This window comes from Suricata suricatta, chromosome 10, assembly GCF_006229205.1.
Source record: "Suricata suricatta isolate VVHF042 chromosome 10, meerkat_22Aug2017_6uvM2_HiC, whole genome shotgun sequence".
NCBI classification, from domain to species: domain Eukaryota; kingdom Metazoa; phylum Chordata; class Mammalia; order Carnivora; family Herpestidae; genus Suricata; species Suricata suricatta.
Window position 1 is genome coordinate 44018394 of NC_043709.1, and position 21674 is coordinate 44040067.

The 21674-nt window shown below is 36.6% G+C and overlaps 2 protein-coding genes across 4 annotated transcripts in view; both read right to left on the bottom strand.

The window, feature by feature from the left end:
* The window catches only part of TMEM19 (transmembrane protein 19), a 42314-nt gene extending 31937 nt beyond the window's left edge, over positions 1 to 10377 (bottom strand). For both annotated transcript variants that reach the window (XM_029955119.1, XM_029955118.1), the window contains exons 1-2: positions 9664 to 10377; positions 7597 to 7710 (exon numbers count right to left, since the gene is read on the bottom strand). In XM_029955119.1, coding sequence (XP_029810979.1) covers positions 7597 to 7710; positions 9664 to 9793 — 244 coding nt within the window. In that variant the 5' untranslated portion in view covers positions 9794 to 10377. The remainder of the gene's footprint in view (positions 1 to 7596; positions 7711 to 9663) is intronic.
* A 6724-nt stretch (positions 10378 to 17101) lies between these two features.
* THAP2 (THAP domain containing 2) overlaps positions 17102 to 21674 on the bottom strand; it is a 10868-nt gene continuing 6295 nt past the window's right edge. For both annotated transcript variants that reach the window (XM_029953217.1, XM_029953216.1), the window contains 2 exons: positions 20017 to 20212; positions 17102 to 18293 (listed from right to left, as the gene is read on the bottom strand). In XM_029953217.1, the coding sequence (XP_029809077.1) occupies positions 17904 to 18293; positions 20017 to 20212 (586 nt within the window). In that variant the 3' untranslated portion in view covers positions 17102 to 17903. The remainder of the gene's footprint in view (positions 18294 to 20016; positions 20213 to 21674) is intronic.

Genomic DNA, 21674 nt, shown 5'->3' on the forward strand with positions numbered 1-21674 from the left:
TAGTACTTTTTTTAAGTAGGCTCCATGACCCTGAATTTAAGACCTAAGATGAGATCAAGAGTCAGATGCTTAACGGAGTAAGTCACCCTGGCACCCGAAGTTTAGTACATTTTAATTTAAAGTGTAAGAAGTAGGGGGCGCCTAGGTGGCTGAGTCGGTTGAACGTCTGACTCTTATTTTTGGCTCAGGTCATGAGTTCATGGTTTGTAGGGGTGAGCCCCAAGTCAGGCTGCTGGTGTGGAGCCAACTCTGGATTCTCTCTCTCTGCCCCTCCCCCACTTACTCTCTCTTTCAAAATAAATAAACTTAAAAAAATAAAAAAGTGCAAGAAGTAGGGTAATGCTGTATAAAGTACTAACAAAGTGCTTTAGCTCTGGAGTTAAACAGTCTGCAGTTCAAACTTTGGCTCCTCCATTTACCTCTGAAGAACTAAATGTTTCCGAACTGTAAGCCTCAATTTCTCGTTGGTGAAATGAGAATAGCAACAATTCCTACCTCACTGGATTGCTGTGAAAAGTTAAACAATATTTATAATATGCTTATTACATTACCCAGATGTGGAAGGCCTTTAATAAATCTCACTAATATCACTGGCAATAAAAGCAGCTGCAGTGGAAAAACCTATTCAACCTTTAAGTGTTTTTCAACTGATTTTACAGTATTACACAAGTAGTACATAACTATTGGAGAAAGCCAAAAATATGGAAGTATACATAGTAAATGTGAAAAATGTCTCTGTACACCCCCACGCTCCCAGTCCCTTCTCTTAACAATTCTAACTCGTTCTACTGTTTGTAAACAAACCCAGAGTAAGGGGGCCCTAAAACAACTTACACTGAAATGCTACAAGATATCTACATCCTTTTTACTTCAACCACCTTAAAATATCACAGGAAGTGATCAATGTTCATGTCGATGACAGGTTCAGAATGAAGATATAAATCGAAGGCAATGTACTTTGAAAGAATGATTTCTTCCATGTAGTCTAAAAATATCTTGGAATTTTTTGCAACTATGTCTGAACTCTTAAATTAGTAACTGCAGTCTCCAGTTCTAGATTCCATCTCCCGGAATCACCTCTGGAATCTCTAATTGTCATTACTAAAAGCTGATATGAGTAACAAAAGGGTGCTCTCAAAGCACTTCAAGATTCAAGAATTTCGGCTGCCTTCTGAGTTTTAAACAGGTAAATTCTGCACCACATAGGGAAGTAAAACAACACTGTCTACAAATGTCTCTGATAGCAAGAGTAGAGTTACACTAAAAATTTCAACAATGGTGACCTGGGTATAAAAACCCTGACAGGGAGAAAAGGGAAAGGCAGGGCCAGACTTTTATAATTTAATAAACTCAAATATAATCAATTCTATCATAGGCAATCTACCTACAGAAAGACTGTAGAAGGCTGATTAGACCAAAATAAAGAACATGAAGGTAAAAGAACCAGAAGTTGACAGACTTGTTGAATCTGATATAAGGGATGGGACCCTTTGACTTGTGGATTCGCAAAACTGGACATAAGGACATTCTATAAAAATAGGGACTCTATAAAAATGTAGGGACTCAATAAAAATCTGCTTTTTGCTCTTCTTCCTGCTTCTATTCTTGCTAAGACCTACACCCCCACTTTATACATGCCTTATAAAGCAAACAGCGTATATTCTCCTTGTAAGGGACAAGGAGTTAATGATTTCTTTAGAATAGATAACTTCCAAGAAAGGACCAGGTGAGAATGACCTGAAGAAGCCATGATATGTGTATTCCAGACCACCAGTGCTAGATGTCTGGACGCCAAGGCCTTCTGGCTCCAAGAAGTAACACCTGGGCCCTCTTCTTTGTTCTGATTCCTGGATGCCTAAAAGGACACATACACCAGACCACAATCCTCAAAAACCCTAGACGCCAAACAAAGATGGGACTCTCTCTCCTTTCCTTTCTATCTTCCAGACACTACCTGTATTTGGACTCTTTCTATGTCTTCCATAAACTTCGCTTTCACTTCCTGCTGACTCACATTTGATTTCTATCCTGCACACACCCAAGGACTCTCTTGGTGGGTCCTGTGGGATGCCCCTCTGGGTCCTTAGACTTGGCTTGCTGGCATCATGTAGATTGTTTCTCAGATTTAATACTTATGAAAGAAATGTTCTAGTTATAATCTTACTTCTCAATGGGCTGACTACAAGAACTGGGCATGCCTTAGCAGTGATGTTTGTATTTCAGTCTGCAATCAACTAGTTCTATACATTTTTTAAAGACATACTTTACTATTATTTTTAAAGTAGGCCCCACACCTAATGTGGGACTTGAACTCATGACTCTGAGATCAAGAGTCACATGCTCTACTGACTGAGCCAGACAGGCACTCTGACTAGTTCCATACTTTATCAGATTAATAAAGTGGCATACTGATTGGTGATACCAGATCCTTGTGACAATGAGCAACATAAACTGGTTTTCTTATGTCTGATCAACTCTGGGTACCTGAAGGAATGAGGCTTCTATTTCAGAAAGACTGATCACCAGATCTGAACTATGGTGACCCAAAAGAGGTAAGGCCACCCTCTGTAAGACCATATGGAATACAACCACAGCCCTTTCAGACTATATTCCATTTGTATGCATTTCCATTATATTTACAGCATATATTTCTCGGGATCAAATGCCTCAACCCTGGGGTGCCTCGTGGCTCAGTTGGTTAAGCATCTGACTTCAGCTCAGGTCATGATTGCACAGCTTGTGAGTCTGAGCCCCACATCAGGCTCTATACTGACAGCTCAGAGCCTGGAGCCTGCTTTGGATTCTGTGTCTCCCTCAATCTTTGCCCCTGCCCTGCTCATATTTTGTCTCTCTCTCTCTCTCAAAAATAAATAAAACATTAAAATAATTGAATAGTAAATGCCTCAACCTGATCTTATTTATCATCCATCTCCCCTAAAATCTGACAATGGGATTTTTTTTAGCTTTTCATTTAAATTATAGTTAGTTGGGGGTATCTGGGTGTCTTAGTTAAGTGTCCAACTCTTGATTTTGGCTCAGATCATGACCTTGTGGTTCACGGGATCGAATCCCATGTCAGGCTCCATGCTGACAGCAAGGAGTCTGCTTGGAATTCTCTCTCTTCCTCTCTCTTTTTCTCTCCCTCTCAAAAATAAAGAACCTTAAAAAGAATAAATTCTAGTTACTTAACATATAGTATAATATTGGTTTCAAGAGTGACAGTGGATTTCTATCCATTTTGTTTACCACTAAATTCTAAGTGTCCAGGACAGTGCCTGGCATACAGGGACCCTAACTATATATTTGCTGAATGAAGGAAGGAAAAAAAATAGTAAACCATTTTGCCAAATTGTCTTGGTAAATGAAATTAAATTTAAACTTGTCAAGTCAAAAATCTGATGACAGATTATCCGTTCTGAGTTCAAAGGAACACAATTACTAGTAATACTTCCTTAGAGCAAATAATTTACACAGCGCTTTACAGTTTATAATCACTTTCCCATATGTCCCTTCATGTGAAACTCCTTATTCTAGAGTGATCAGAGGCCTCCACTTCGGTGTCCACCTTAAGCACCGCCTCAACCCCTCCTCTCTTCCATCACCACTGAGGTATGTTCTCCTGCGTCACGGGGGGCTCTTAACACCCATTTTCCAAGGAAGTTCTGAAACTCTTCCCAACCCCAACCACGCTAAAGTAATGGGCAACTTAGTAAAATTCCTAGGACTATGAATAGTAGTGGAAGGAAAACAATAACAATAACTAACATTTATGTAATACTTGTGTCTGCCACGTACTATGCGGACTTTTTTACGTGGATGGCTTCTCACAATAAATCAGTGCTGTGGGTAACGTCATTTCTTCTCATTTTACTGATAGGCAAATGACAAAACTGACTAATTTATAGTCATACTCGAGGATGGTATTCCCAAGTCCTTTATAATTTGAACTACCATTACAATTTTTTTGTTCTTAAGGGAAAAAAAAAGCTCCAAACAAAAAATGCCAATACTCATGGAATGAAATGATTGGAAAAAGAACAGAGGTTTTAAAATCAATGTACAAACGTGACTGGGTGGCTCGGTTGAGCATCCTCTTGATTTCAGCTCAGGTCATGATCTTGCAGTTTGTGAGTTCAAGCCCTACATTGGACTCTGTGCTGACACATAGAGCCTGCTTGGGATTCTCTCTCTCCCCCTCCTTCTCCTTCTTTCTCCCTTCCAATAAATCAATAAACATTAAAAAGAATCGATCATGTATTTTCTACACCTGATACATGTGTAGCACTATTCAAAGAAGCATGGGACATGGAAGCAGAAGATTCACTCCTGTCTTCTGGGAGTTTATCATATACTTGAAAGAAGACAATAAATCACTAGCAGTAAATGTTTATATAATGCTCTATAGCTTTAAAACGACGTACTGTCACGTAAATTATCTTGTTTGAACGTCACCAATAAGCCCTAAGAAACTATTTTGTAAGAGATGAAGAAAGTGAGACTCCAAACTGTTAGGTAATGTGGTAAAATGTGGGGAAATAGGTTCTACTTACATAAATGGGTTGGAAAAAAGCTTAGGGTGAAAAGCCGCCACAACGGGGTGAAAACACCCATGGTTAGTTAGCGAGATATTGCAATGGGATCACGAGTAAGTTCCATCTGATGCTAATATACCATTGTAGTTTGATCACAAATTCCACTGGCCCCCAGACCCTTTCTTCTTACACATGCAACTCAGTGATTACTGTCTGATTGTTTTCTCCACATTCACATGTATAAGATCTTGTTTTCTTCATGTTCACCACGTGGGTAATATCTTATAAGCTCAATAAATACGGAGATGAAACCCCTATTCGGGGCTCTTGTCTCTTCTCAGAAACTAGCCTCTGTTGTATTCAATTCTGCATCGGCTCTCTTGCTGGACAAGAGAGAACTCCAGACTCATAGTCTGCGACAGCAAAGTTCACTGAGATAGCAAGTGGAAGTCCTAGAATTCAAATACGTATCTTCTAATTCTAAATCAAGCTGGGTAGGAGAGGAGTAGAGGCCGAAGGGCTAGAAGGCAGAAAAGGAAATGGTATCAGAAAAGAAACAAAAGGAGAGATTGGAAAAGGAAAAAGAGGGCAATATACAATACTTGACCCTTCTTTTTATATGTCAAGAATGATAACAACCAAGGCAAAACTACTTGAGAAAGGACTTTAAAAAAAAAAATTTTTTTTTATGTCTTTATTTTTGAAAGACAGAGAGAGACAGTATGAGCAGGGGAAGGTCAGAGAGATAGGGAGACACAGAATCTGAAGCAGGGTCCAGGCTCTGAGCTAGCTGTCAGCACAGAGCCTGATGAAGGGCTCAAACCCATGAATGGTGAGATCATGACCTGAGCTGAAGTCGGACACTTAACTGAGCCACCCATGTGCCCCGAGAAAGGACGTTTTTAACCAAGCATAACTCTGTGTTGCTATATTCAAACACAGACTGTTCAAATTATTTACTTTACATGAGTTAATACTTCCAAAGCACTAACAGCAGTGCCTGGTACACAGTATGCACAACATAAGCATTTGCTAAACATAACCATTCCTAAACTGATTATATGGTAAAAAATAAAAATGTCAATATGTCTGTTAACTGCAATTCTCAACTACCCTCATGGGAGGAAAAAGTCCTTGGACAATGTTTCTTAATTATGAAGAAAGAGACTTAGTATGATTCTGAAGAACTACCTGATAATAACAAGCAGCCAATAAATGCTGGCTATGTCTATGCACTGAGCTAGGAACTTTATTGTGATTACCTGATTTAATTCTTACTGCAACCTGTAAGAATGAAATCAGAGGTAGATCAAGGTTTTGTAGGGCCCAATGCTTATAAATGAAAAAAAATAGATATACAAAAATAGTTCTTACCTTTGTAAAATTTACAAAACCATAGGACCATGAGTGTATACCACTAAGGTTCTTCCCAAGGCCTTGGAAGGTACCACTGCAAGTGAAGGTGCCATGAAGTTTAAGCTGTATTAACTTCATGGTATATCCTTCTTTAGGTTGGATATTAAAAATCCCATTTCACTGAAGAGAAAACTGAGGCACAGGGAGGTTAAGTGACTCCCCAAAAGCCAAAACTAACATTCACTTATTTTTGTAACTTTAAAAGAAGGTTTATTTTTGAAAGAGAGCAAAAATATGTGAGTGGGGGAGGGCAGATAAAGAATCCCAAGCAGGCTCCACGTTGTCAATGCAGAGTTGGACAGGGAACCTGATCATGAATCATGAGATCATGACCTGAGCCAAAATCAGATGCTAATATGACTGAGCCACCCAGGCACCTGCTGTAACTATTACTCAGACCCATCCTCCCTGATTCTAGCACTTGTTCTTTTGCCCATGATGCTATCTTGCTTCCATGAAGGCCTGCTCAAGTTTATAAAACTTTGAGAAACATCTGTTCTATACGAATACAGTGGCAGCTGAGTGTTTACAGTGCTAAGTTAGGCTAATGAGCAATATTTTGAAGGCTGGGTAGATGGCTTTAAGACTTGTCAGTTCTAAACAATTGTCATTCTGTAGTGATCTTATCCTCCATGTAGTATTTGAGGGAAATTCTCATGTCTTGGGATTTACTGCCAGGATATGAAAGTCTCAACGTCATATCAGATCATGGCACCCCATTGATTTGAGGCAGGTGAGAGTCCACCGAGTTTGAAATAAGATCTTTACTATGTCCCACAAGCCCCCTTAATTACCTGGCCCTTAACTATTTCTTCAACTTTCTCTCTGTATTTCCTGTTTTTACTATTTTCCAGTCAAATGAACTTTATGTTCACACCCAAATAAGCCAGGGCATATGTCAGGGTCTTTGCACATGTGATTCTGTCAGCCTGGAACATGCTTCTTTCAGGCCTCCTCCCTGCTGGCTTCTTCAGGTCTCGGTTCATGACTACTTCCTTAGAGGAACAGGTTATGCCTGACCCCTCAACATACACTTTTTATTATCTTAGTTTTTCTCACAAAGTTTATTATATAAAAGGTTTTATATGTTATCTGTTCTAAAGAATAAAAGTTCCACAAGAACTTGAAACTTTGTCCTTGTTCACAGTCACATCCTCTGTTTCTAGGAGAGTGGCATATAGTAAGTGCTCTATAAATATGTGCTAAAAGAACAAATAAATGGCCCATCTCTTGTTTTTCAGTTCTGAAACAAGTCTAGGATACTTACTTTGGACTGCTCTGCTTGAGGCTACTAATAGTGACTTCCAAGAACAATTCTTTCCACCAGCTTCTCACCTTACACCTAGGAGTTCTCCAGTGTTTCCACTAGCAGATAAGTTAATAAAACTAAAGAGAAGAATCAAGGAACTAAAGAAAATCTATCCTATTAATCTACTCGACATCAATTATGAAGTTAAATTTATACATTACACTGAGAATGTTAGTATCTGCAATTTTGATAGAATAGGAATGCTGATCAATAAATAACTTTATCATTGTTTAAAATATATAACATGACTGTAGTCTCATATATTAGGAATTTAGAAAACATGATTTTAAATATTAGCAAGCACTTATTATATAGTTAACACTCAAAAGAAAAACATACCTCCTAAGGCCCCACTGTGGTCCAGACTTTTCTTTTTAAAGCCATTAGAGACGATCAAAACAGGAACGACAACAGAAAACAGCCAACGCCAAGGAGAAACAGGCTGTAAATTACCTAAAAATTATAAAGATAGAGCACAAATTGTGTGAAGCCTGCACAGGTTAGTCCTGGCTGTAAACTCTGATAACTGCATTCTGGATTAAAATATTATCATAAGTAGAAAAACAGAGATGAAGTAACCAAAGTAAAATATGTTGAGACTTCTATATTTCTAGATAGACAATCCTAGTGGGGAATGACCAAATAAGTCCTGTCCAAGTTTTGATATTTCAACGAATAGTTCACCATTGTTTTGGGAAGGAGTCATGTTTTAAATCTCAAGAACTGCATAAAGCAAACGATTTTCTTAACAGGATCCAATTATTCACTTTCCAGAGAGGTTTTTCCTTTTTAAAGTAACATTCCCACAGGCTATACACTTCGATTCAACACTTAGCAACTGATTTTTCCAAAGGTTGATTCCCGCTCACAGATATTTTGTTTGGCTAGATGATGTTTTAATTTTTTTAAATTTTTACTATTATTTTAAATCTTTTATTTATTTTTGAGGGAGAGAGAGAGAAAGAGAGAGAGAGAGAGAGAAAGAGAAAGAGAGAGAGAGAGAGAGAGAGAGAGAGACAGACTATGAGCAGGGGAGGGGCAGAGAAAGAGGGGAGACACAGAATTTGAAGCAGGCTCCAGGCTCTGAGCTGTTAGCACAGAGCCTGATGCGGGGCTCGGACTCACAAACTCTGAGATCATGACCTGAGCCAAAGTCCGACGCCTAACCAACTGAACGACCCACGTGCCCCTAGTATAATGTTTTTAAACAACTGGAAGTTAAAATTTAAAGATTAGGATATTTCAGTATAAAAATCCAGAACTTTGGCTTATGTTATAAAACATGGAAGTTCAGGCTCACATGGCAGAATTGACTGTAGAGGAGAGAAGCCACTTCCTTCAGACAGGCCACTGCTTTCCTGTTCAAAGTCCTCACCATTTCTGACAGACTCCTTCACACAAAGACTGAGTGATTACAGTAATGAAAAAATGTAAACTATTGCTTGGGTGTATGTTTCTATCAAAAATGGGAAAATGGAAGACAAAGAGGGCCAAATCTTCAATCAAAAATTTCTATGTCTGAAAATGAAAACTATTTCCATGTGTTTAAGATGCAATGATCAGGTGCCCGGCCCCAAAGGAACACCTGGGTTTACAAATCCTGGTTTATTCTACTGAGTTCAAGTAACATTACGTTAATACGAGCACAAACGAGAATCTTCTCCCATACTTCTCCTCCCTAAACCCTCATCCCCTACTGTGAATCATGAAGATTCTGAAAGCTTCTGAACCCTGAAGAATACCCATTCAATTATTCACGTCTGCAAAAGGGTAAGGTCTAAGATGGCAATTGCTTTCTCGCTCTACTTTTCACTTTTCCTTTCAGCTGAACAGTATTCCAATTTTATAGGGATACCAAGGAATCTGTGTAAAGGCATATGTATGCTCTAAGGAGGCTTTGAAACTGTAAAGATTTGAGTCCAGAGTATGCAATGTGGTTTCAGACTTTAAAAGGACTCTCTTCTTCTGAAGTGACCAAAACAGCAGACAAATCCTCCAACTCTCCAAATATAAACGTTATACAACTTTTATTTTTACTGCGGGTTTTTAAAGGACACAAGAAATTAATAGTTACAAATATTCTTATTAAAAAATCACTGCAAACTGCTTTACAAACCTTTCATTTCACTTATTTCTCAAGATAGCTGTAATAACTACATACAACATAAAAACATTCTGAAATAGATTTAACTAGTATCATCACAAGCTGCGTTTATTAAAGCTCCTAAAATGTTCAAGGCAGTGATTACACTTTAATGTTTGCAAATTCAGACTGTGGGAGTTAAGTAAACACAACAAACAGTTCATAACCACTCAGAGGACAGGAGTTTGGGATTTCATTAATGAGACAATTTTCAATTCCAACAATTAGATGATAGAAAAACAACTTAGAACATTCATACTTACCATAATAGGTGCTGGCAGTCATAGACATAATCCAGAAAGCTAAAGAAATGCAAATGATCAGGCTCAATATAACTATATTAGTGATCATCTTTATGTATTTTTTGCATATATTGTCATCAAGATCTGTCATGGAAAGTAAGGATATGAGTGAGCCCCCGAGGGAGAAAATAACAGTTTTCTAAAAAAAAAAAAAAAAAAAAATCAGTCATTTACGTTGCCAGCAAAAAACTCATGTAGAGGCAAACAGAAATCTGAACATCTCCCACCGACCGGAAAAAAAAAATAGTATCAAGCCAAACTATTTCCGGAAACTTCGGCAGGTTGGAGAACTGAAACTCCCGAAGGCGAGGTTAACACCTCACTGGAAAAACAAGGCGCATCCCCGCCGAGTGCCTGCCCCTACTCGGCGGTCACTCCACACCAAAACTCCGCAGAGTGGAAGGCGACGGGAAAGCGCAATCAGCCAATCGCTGGTTTTAGGAGCGCGGGCTCCGCCTCCACCACCCGCCCACGCGTCGCCGCCGGCAGGTCCTCGGCCGTAAAGAGGGTACACAGCCAGGACCCGGGTGGGTCCCCGGCGGTGAGCACCGCGCGGCGGAGCGGGGTCACGTCCCGACAGCTGCGCGCCGCCTCAGATTCCGGGTCCAGCCCGCCTGGGCCGAGGTCCCCGGAGTTCAGCCCCGAGCCGAGTCGCTTCACCTCTTCCTGCGCGCATGCGCTGCGGCCGTCCTAGAGGTTGCTTAGTTCACGTGAGCGTTTTAAGGGCGGTTCCCAGAGGGCGAGCGGGGCGGGCCCACTCAGAGGCCATCTGAGACAGTGGCCGCTCGGTTTGTAATGCTCGTCTGAATACTGATGTGTGGAACCTTAGGTACTTGCGTTTGAGGACACAAACACCGAATGCTGAAACCACCACCAAGGGAAATAATAGAAAAAAAGAACGCAAGTAAATTTAGACCCCGTAAGTCCGTTTCAAGCATAATCGAATACTTTTTCATCTATAAAGAGTTCGTGGCACATAATATTATAGATTTTTTAGGGGAAGGGGATATGTTGCTTTGTAAAAGCAATTTCATGACTGAGAAAATTATTTAAAATACCATTTCGTATGTGGTGAACACTCTTGATTGCTAGAGATGTAAAGATAAAGCTGGACATAGTTCCTGCTATTGAGCTCAAATAATGATTGTCATGACAGTATTTACGTTGAGGAAATCTGTTCCCACACCGCTCATGCTCTGTATGCATTAAGTCAATTAACTTAGAAAGCAGAACGTCTTATTAGCATTAGAATCTGAATCTTGTGGCTTATTTCATGCTTTGACATTAACATTTGTGTGCCTTGGTTAAAACTGATAACTACATTATATTTGAACTTTTTCAGTTAATTGCTGACAATGTAAAAAGAGGACTTAAATAAGTTTCAGATATAGTACCCAAATGTGTTTTAACCCAGAATACTTTTTTCTTTGAATAGTTTTTAAACTACTGAGTACTTTTTAAAAACACTCAAGTCTAAATTTAAATAACATGCCAAAACAGCTTAACATCCTTTCCTTTTGGTAAGCCACCGAATTAAGTGATCAATTAAGAACCAAATATGTGGGGGCACCTGGGTGGCTCACTTGGTTAAAGCACCTGACTCTTGATTTCAGCTCCTCATGATCTCGAGGTTTGTGAGTCAAGCCCCATGTTGGGTTTTACACTATGACACTGTGGAGCCTGCTTAGGATTCTCCACCCCCCCCCTCCCGTGGCTCGCTCTCTCTTCCTCTCTCAAAATAAATAAACTTAAAAAACTAAAAAAAAAAAAAAAGTAAAAGTACCCAGTCTGTGAAGCAGGACTAAATAGCAGTGGCCTTCTTATTAGACTACATGCATATATGGTCTTCCTGCAGAAAATATGTGCCCACTTTATTTTTGTCTCACTCCCTTCGGTACAGGTAAATGATTGGATTATCTCAGCAAGCTGACTAGCCAGTATCAGTCACACCAGACAATTGGATACAGTTATTAACAATAAAACCTATTGTTTTTTGTGGTTTGCATTGTGACCTTGCTTTTGTCTCGTAGACAAGATTATGAACTGATTGTGCTTTTTCTTCCGCCTCCATTCATCAGTCACAGGGTAACCTTGTCTGAAGTTGCTGTTTTATGAGATTTTTACGTTCAATAGAAAACCATTGCCTAACTGTGTCAGGCATCTCTTAAGAACCCTGAAGTCTAGATGTGTCAGGCTAGTTCCTGGATGCCAAGGAGGATTATCTCGTAACTGTGACTAAGATTGCATATTAAATAATAGTAGTGCTAATGATTGAGCCTAAAAATGAATATTTCTCTTTCATTTTTTCCTCAGTGTCCAATTACTGCTGTCATTCTCCATCATGTTATTTTATTTATTTATTTTAAGTTATTTTAGCTTAAGGCCAAAAAAATTTGGGGGAATTAATGTAGTTAAGATATACTAATTCTTTAAAAAAATTTTTTATTGCTTATTTATTTTTGAGAGAGAGCGTGACTGGGGGAGGGGCTGACAGAGAGGAAGACCCCAAATCCAAAATTCCTCAAGGCTCCAGGCACAGCTGTCAGCACAGAGCCTGACATGTGGCTTAAACTTACAAACTGCAAGGTCCTGACCTGAGCCAAAGTTGGATGCTTAACCAACTGAGCCACCCAGGTGCCCCAAGATACACTAATTATTTCAAAAAAAAAATAGCATTATTTTACAGTCTGATCATTCTTTTTTTTTTAAGTCTGATCATTCTTATACAGTTTGATAATTTTCAAAATTTCCACAGTGCTTTTCTACATACTAATGTATGTAGAAATGTAGTCATTTTTGGGGCACCTGGGTGGCTCATTCCGTTCGGCATCTGACTCTTGATTTCAGCTCGGGTCATGATCTCACAGTTTGTGAGTTTGAGCCCCACATTAGCAGGAAGCATGCTTGGGGTTCTCTGTCTCTCCCTTTCTCTCTGCCTCTCCCCTGCTCTCCCTCCCCTCTCTCCGTCAATAAATAAACATTTTAAAAAAGTCATTTTCTAGCAACACAGAATTTTTGGTTAAGCATTTCCTAAACTATATTCCTTAAGATATTAGTAAGTATGCTACTCTTCACTCTGCTCCCCTCTCCCAAACAATACTTAGATCAGATTTAAGGCTGAAAAATTTTGTATCCTCACAGGACTTGCAAAATGTGTTATTTTAAAGGCTCTGAGAGTTAGGAAACTTGAACACCTTTGTTTAAATCTTTCCAACAGTGTATGTTTCCTTTGAATCTAAGCCAAAGGAGCGGTTTAGTTTTTCTGAAATGTGCCTAATATTTGACTGCTTAATGTATACATGTCAGACTGAAAGCCCAAAAAGAAAAACACATACATACACATACTGCCTTGAAGGAACATAGATAAAAATCAATGTGGAGATACTTATATTAATATGACTTTGGTCAAGATATGTACAAAACAGGACTAAAGGAGTAAAGCACTTAATGTCACTTTAGTACATTAAGGGAAGTGTCATAGAGGGATTGTGAAAGCTAAGATGTGAAAGATGACAAGTTTAAGTGACCAAGGACACTTTGTAAGGGCCATCACTTTACACCAACTTGTAAAGGTCTGGTGGTTAAGGAGAGCATGAAAATAAGTTCAGGAGAATGGAGAAGAGTTAGAAATAAGCCTTGAAATATTACTGAAACAAACTGAAAGCTTTGTTCTCCTGAGAGATAGGCACATATCTGCTTTCTTGATATTAAACTCAAAGGTGGTTTTATTTTTTTCAAGTTTTGGAGCATAAAATTTAAAAGCCTAGGCAGCAATCTGGAGACTGATTTCTTGTATTAGATTCAACTCATTCCAAAGGACATTAAGAAGAGAGTAGGGAGCTGTGAGGGGAGGAATAAACAACTGAAGTATTTACTTCCAGTAACTTTGAGGACAGGGACTTCATCTGTCTGGTTTGCTCAGTGTTTTTTAGTGAATGTTAAGGTAGTATTTTTTTGGATTAAAGAATCAAATGAAAAAAGGAGTTAAAAAATCACATCTTATTTCCCTTTTTGTTATTGAACAAATGCTATTGTTATTGAAATAATACTTTGATAATTATGTCTACAAATAAATCTTTGTGTGATCCTATATTGTCAGGGTAGACAGATAATTTTATAGCCTTTGTGTATCTAGTTTAGATTGCATAACCAGTATAAAACAGTGCAAATAAAGTAAAATGTATTGTTAGATAGAATTTGAGCAACAAAAATAAAAATAATAATTCCTCTTCTAGGCTTCACATATCTTTATTTTGCTTATAGTTTGCTTCAATTTAGGGGAAAGGACTTCTACAGAAGTATTGTAGGGAGTCCATTTAGGGGAAAGACTTCCACAGAGATATTCATGTACATTTAAAAACAATAATAGACATGACAATAATTTCCTTGTAAGCAGTTTTTAATATTAATATAGTCAGAATATAATATGCAGTTATTTAATGTACACTATAAAATCATTTTAGATTTCCAGCTACTTAAAGAATCCCATATTCAGGCATTAAGATGAACTATTTTATTTATTATACCAAAATTGAAATTTACCCGTATTCTAACATTGAGAAAGGAGATAAAATACCAACATTATAGTGTCTACCTAGAAAAGATCAACAATGACTTCATAGACTATCTTTACTACATACATATATATAATTTATTTTTTAAGACACATAATTTGTCCTACTTTAATAACATGATTCATTATGTTTGACAGAGGGTTATAATGTGGAGGGTAGAGCATAGGATTTGAAGGCTACAACCATTGTTCAATCTAGGATTGCACTTCTTAGGTTGCTGGCATTTCTATCTCTTGTGCCTGTTGGCACATAGTAAACATCTACAGAAATAAATAAATAACATTAACAAAGATTCCATCTGCAAATTGGAGATAATACCATTTACCACAAAGAATATTTGTAAAGAACAAGAGATCTAATGGAAGTCATAGTGCTTTGTTAACCTTAAGGCTCTAAGCTAAATTGTTTGTAAAAATTTGTTGGTAGGGTTTGTTATTCTGTAAAAATATCAAATGTCAAATAAACTTGAGTACTTGGCTTTGGTACAGTATCTTATTTAGCTATGTTTTCCTGTTTTCCATTTATAATTGTTCAGTGTTCATTTTTAAGGGGAAAAATGTCTTATAATTCATTAAAAAACTGTACAATTCAGGTCAGCACTGATGTCCTTCTATCTCCTTTGGTAAATCATAAAAATAAATCTGTTTCGTTTCAAGGGGAAAGTTTTTTGGAAAAAGGTCTAAAGTTTATATGCTTATTAAGTTCCAATTCAACAACATTTACCAAAGCTCTTCATGTGTATTTCTTTTATAGCATTTATTGTATTTTATTACAAATGTATTCTTTCCTTGCACTTCATGTGTATTTCTTTTATAGCACTTATTGTATTTTGTTACAAATGTATTCTTTCCTTGCACTTCATGTGTATTTCTTTTATAGCACTTATTGTGTTTTATTACAAATGTATTCTTTCCTTGCAGGAGACTTTTGAGGAACTTAAGGGAGATAATGCTGTTATCTTTATATCATCATGTTACTGTCCTTTGGCTGATTTTTTGTAGAGGTTAGGGCCTAGCAGGTATTGAATGAATAACAGACATAGAATGAACAGAGGATATATATTGGGTCCAGCAGAAGAAAAAGAACTATTCTAATTTTGATTATTTTTATGGTAGATGGTCAAAGTTAAGTTTATCAACAACTGAAAACAGGATTTAAAAAGATCTAGGTATTTCTCTAATTTTAAGGTAGACAGATGTATGTTAATGAAACAATTTGATGCAGGAAATGAGTGTTTAGAGCATGTTATCAGGACAGTAGGACAGTAATATGAAAATGACATGGAGAAAACACCAAAATAAATTTACTTTAAAATTATCGAGTGGTAGTGTATCCAGTGGTCTCAAATAATAATGAAGACTAATTAACTTTGCCAAAGGCTTGTATTTTATAATATTTTGTGATTCTTAATATGTTATATTGATATAAAGATACTGTTATAGATGGAAACTAGCCTGCATTAATTAGTATTTTGTATTCAGGAGGGGCGATGAACCACGAGTTTATACTTGGAAAATACAGTTAATGTTTAAAATCTTATTTTTATTTTGAGAGAGAGAGAGGGAGAGAGACAGAATCCAAAGCAGGCTCCAGGCTCCAAGCTGTATCAGTGCAGAGCCCAACGTGGGGCTTGATCCCACAGGCCATGAGGTCAATGACGTAAGCCAAAGTTGGACACTTAACTGACTGACCCACCTAGACGCCTCAACACAGTTAATGTTTAAAGGATGATTTGCTCAGCTTATTTTGAGGCATAGAGTTATGGTCAATCAGTAAGAAAGGAGATATTTGAAACCATATTAAAAAAAAAACAGGTAATGACAAGTCCAAGGAGCTATGTCCAATATTTAAGATAAAATGATTAACAAGGCTTAGAATGTTCACAAAAGGATTTTCATAAATATTTAAGTGCCTGATGATAACTAGAATGGCCTTTTCTTACTCTTGCCTTTGTGAAATCCAGTTGCTTGGAAGGCATTCCTTATTAAAAGACAGGCTGCTAATACTGTAAAAAGACTATTGCTAGGATCCAAGTAAATGTCACCAAAACAAAACCAACAAAAATATTTCCTCCAATTTTTAAAAATTAAATAGGCGTTACTTTAAAGGAAAAAAGTATAGCAATTATGGTTAGATATATATGCTACTTTCATAAGGTAGTGTCAGAAGCTTGAACTAGGAATAACTTGATTACCCATTAAAAAACTTAATGTGATTTGCCCAAAGCTGTTTGAAGGAAAGGGTTCTTATTAAAATTACAAGTTATCTGGTAAAATAATGTGAACTCTTCAGTCAAGAGGCAACTAGTTCTCATATTGTTTTGCAAACTAGCATTTGTGTAGCTTTTTCAGATAAATATATATTTTTTTAAGTTTATTTATTTATTTTCGAGAGAGACCATACATATGAGGACCAGAGTCAGAATCCAAAGCAGGCTCCAATGTGGGGCTTGGACACAAACCATGAGACCATGACCTGAGCCAAAATCAAGAGTAGGTCTTTTAACCCACAGAGCCACCTAGGTGCCCCTAGACACAGTATTTTTATAGAAAATACATTTCACTGCCCTTATGCAGTACAGTTGCTATATTTGACTCACTAAAAAGGAGATAAAAGCAAGCTGATATATACAATAAATTGATTCCATTTTGTTATAAGTTGTGAAGGTATAATATGGTAAGTAATTTTTCTGTGATTAAATCCTATCATGGACTTAGGGAGAAAAAAAGCTTAGGAATTTTGATATCAACATACATGGGGGTAGAGACATATTCCTAATATGGAACTTTGTATCATGTCATCTAATTAATACATACATTTTGGAATTGAATGTGTAATATTTTTATTATGAGAAAAATAGATTTATTGTTTTGTTTAAGGTAAAAGCTAGATCACGATGTCTGCATTACTTCACAAGATATAACCAGCTACCAGTTTTAACTAGTTGGAGGTACTTGAAGCCTTACCTTGCTTGGATGACTCCAGGGTACTTCATATTCAAAATATTATTTTCAAATATTTTACAATCTATTTGAAAAGCTAATACTTTTATGAGGGAGGCCATGATTAGCTCATTTTTATTGGTAAGCAGATACAGAAAGTTTAAATAAAAGAACTTGCCTTGTATCTCGGGTTTTTTTTCCTATAAAATTTCCAAATCACAGTGCCAATAATAATACAAAACCAAGCAGTTTTAAAGTCATTGAATGTTGGTTAACTCCTACTTAGCATCCACTTAAGAATGTAGTATCTTAACATTGGTATAGGAAGAACACTTTTTCTAATATAAATTAAACACATTGTCATAGATGGTTCTTTAAAAGTAGTTTTAAAAGATAAAAACACAAAACACCTTGCAAACATACAATTCCCTAACAAAATTTTTAAGTACATAATTCTCATGTAAGGCACTTCCATTCTTTTTCAAATAAAATTTTCATAAAAAGTTTCCATTTTTTTTATAATCAAATCTTAAATTATACAGTAATGCTGTTAGTTCAAGTAAAACTTTATTAAATACCCAATTTTGGCATAATTTCCTTAAATACCTTTGCGTTTGAAGAGAATGAAGGATGAGCATCAAGTTCTATGTAAGCTAATCTTAAACGAAGGTATTCTTAGTCTGTTTTAGAGAATTTGTAACGTTTTAGCTTGTTGCTCTTGTTCAAGAATCTTGAAATCTTCCAAAGGAAGACTACTTAAGGCAGTTGGTAAAATGTGTTCTGATGTACCCTTAGGTACTATGTTATTTGCTTCCAGATTCTTCACCAAACATGTGGCTTTGATCCATCTCCGTGTTGCTCTGCGTTCTTTTTGTAAGCAAGTTTTCATTTTCTTTCTTAAGCTTGCTATTTCTTTTTCCAATTTTATAATCCTCTTTTTGGCCTCCATAGGATTCCTAAAAGCATAACTGTGTTCAAGCAGTACTTGCTGACTACTAATGTTTGATTTTAAATTAGATGGTCCTGTTGGAGTACAAGTGTTGTTTGTCTTCAAAAGACTCCTTGACTTGAGTTTCTAAGCCAAATAAAATCAAAGGGTTGAAGATAAATTATGGAATATCACAAATAAGTAAATTTTATCCTGTTTTGTATACAAGTAATTAAACCAGTTTTAAAAAGTGATTTTTTAAAAGTTTGATAGGCAACATCAACAGCCCATCTCGTATAATCATGGATTCAAGTTTCTCAACTTGTTGAATGTAGTATCTTAACATCCACCTATTTCTTTTTGTGTTTTCTCTCTGGAAGGATGTGGATATTGTTTGAAAACAGACAATGGACTTCCAAGGTCTCTTTCAAGTTACTGAATATGATTCTATGGAAACTCTAAAAGTCTTTTGCAGTTTTTTCACTAAGGCCAATGTAATGTATTTAGACATTTGGTTTACCTGTGATAGTGATTTAGACTCTTTTTTTAGGTACATCCTATTCTTTCAATTTGGTAATATTTCAAATCTGGGGTTCTACTTAATAAAAAATTATTTCCAAGTATCAAGCTCCTGAATATATTTACTTATTAATTGTTCCATTACATCTTCCATTCAAGGATTTAAAATCTGACTAGGAACTGTTTTACCCAAACCCCAGGACCTGAGGACCTCTTTTCCTTTTATGTCTTTTATTCAATTGCTCATCAAGTCTCATTAATTCGATGCCTAACTATCTCTATAATGAATCTTTTCCTCTTCATCATTCTTAATGCTACTGTCTACATCAGGCCCATATATCATATCTGGCTTGAATATATTAGAAACTTTTTTATTGATGCCTGCCTTATTCTGATCTTAATTCATATTCTGCCACCAGAATAGTTTTTCTAACAGATTTGATATTTCTGTATCTGGCTAAATTCCTTTTTGCCTAATTATCTAAAGAAAAAATATACACGGCAAACTTACTATTTAGGATCTCACCCCTTCTGCCATTCACCATCTTGATTTCTACTCCCACAATAGTTAACCACTTCCAGTTCGAAGTATGTCATAACCTCATAACTTTGTGTTTTTTATGGCTTCAACAACCATTTATTAAGACATATAAGGATTCATTTATGGACAAATAAATTTTCCTCTCTGATCAGATTTTGCCCAGCTAGATAAAAGTGTTTTAATACATATACCATGTACCTTAATTCTCTTTCCTTTTTATATTTCACTTGCTAATATTTGATTATTTTCTACTTACCCCTCAACCCATTGGCCTTTGTTCTCATCATGTTATCATAATTGTCCTCTGCAAGGTCAAGAACCCTCTCCTAAGTTTGAAACTCCAAACTCAAACCAGCCTAAATGCCTGAGCTCTATAAAGCTTTGTTATGCTTTCCTTTGAACTTATATTCTTTCGTGTAACTCTTGTATTCTATGGGTGTGCTGTTTTTAAAGCTCTTTGCACACATTCTGAATGTTATCTTAAAATAAGAGCAGAATGATGCTGGAGGTTTCATTACTGCTGATTTCTCAGTTTTACCATTGGTTCAATTACTGAGAATAACTGGAAATAATATAAAATCCCAATATAGTAAAAACAGTTTGGAATGGGGAAAAAGTATTGGCATTAGGGAAACCTGAGCTCTGATTCTGGCCTGCGTTTTTACTGCATGAGAGGAAGTTTTGCAACTTTCTTGAGGTAGATCATTATATTTGAATTTCAACATATTTTGAATGGTTCCACTTTGTAAACAAAAAAGAATGGGTACTAAAAATGGTAAAAATGGGTAAAAGAAAAGTAATGTTACCTACCATAGACTTTAAATGGGTACAAAAATCAAAAATGGTTGGAACAGCATCCATTTTAAGTCGACGAGTTTGTCCTGTTAAGTCAAAACAGGAGGCTTCAAAGTGCTTTGAACAAAGAAAAGTATGTTTTCCTGGCACAAAATTTTTGCGCCTAAGCAGGCGAACCCATTCTTTTCTTCTTTTAGGATCCAAAGGAAACCTTAAAAAAAAAAAAACAAAGGGCAACTCAAATTCCAACTATTACACCTCTGGTTGCACCTAAATGATTAAAAGATATTTTAAAAGATGATGATTTAAAGTGTCTTCCATTTACATACAACATTTTAATATCCAGACACTGAAACAGAAACCAATTCATGCTAATTTTTAGAAGTTGCAAAAAAAAATTACTCAAAAATGGACTTGAGTGGTTTTATTTTTATTTTTTAGGATTTTAAAGAGACCTTTCCTCCCCATCTAGTCCTTAACATGGGGAATAAAAATAAATACTACCATACTGATTTAGATCAAGGTTATATAGAACCATTTTAAGCAGGAGTAATTCACAATGCTATGATGTGCTGTTGATGTACATGGTCAAGACAAAATATCTGCAGATTAAATTTTATCAAGGAAAGCCTAGATAGATTCTGGTATTCCTTCCTCTGTGTTCCTTCATTATGACACTTAACACATTGTTTAGGAATTTTTCTATTTTAATAAATATCCAGTGAAATAAAAGTAGATTATAAGTTTCTTGAGGACAGGGATCATTATACTATCTATTTATCTTTAACACTTAGCATAGTGCCTTGCAAACAGTAGGGGCCCAATAAATATTTGCTTAATTGCTATGAAACAATATATAAATTAAAATTTACTGTATTACTTCCATGTAGATAAACTACACATACATACTTCTATATTTATTAATTTTGAGAGAGAGAGAGAGAGAGAGAGAGAGAGAGAGAGAGAGGAGGGGGGGTACAGAGAGAGGGGAAAAAGAGAATCCCAAGTAGGTTCTGTGCTGTCAGAGCCCGATGCAGAGCTCAAACTCATGGAATTGTGAGATCATGACCTGAGCTGAAATCAGGAGTTGGATGCTTAACTGACTGAGCCAGTCAGGTGCTCTAAACTACACATATTTTAAAAAAATGAACTCTTAAGCTATGTATTACAGTAGAAAGCATAATTATTCCAAAAAATAAAATGCCACTGTCAAGCACAGCAGGGAAGTTTTTACTTTCATATTTATTTTAAATACAAAATACACTGACACGTACCAGAGTATACCTGTTAAGGAAGAGAAAATTATAGGGACTGCCCCCAAATTCTAGTGGCCACTGTACTGACTGACTTGAAAACATAAGAATCCACATTCATGTATAAGTTTGCGTTGAGCTCTTCTTTAATTTGACTACTTTATCCTTGAAGTATTATAATGAACTGACTAGTGTTTAAAAAGAACTATTAAAATCATGTTAAAAGATCAAATGGCTCAGAAGCCTCCAGTTGAAGCTTTATTAGGTTAACAATAGCTTTGGCTAGATCAGGTATTTTAGGTTTGCTCAAATTACCAGTAGTGAGGGGCACAAACCGATGAAAACCCAGGTTTACTATAGGTGCCCTTCTGTCTCCTGGCCCCTCAGTTCCCCCCCCCCCCCCCCCCCCCCCCCCCCCCC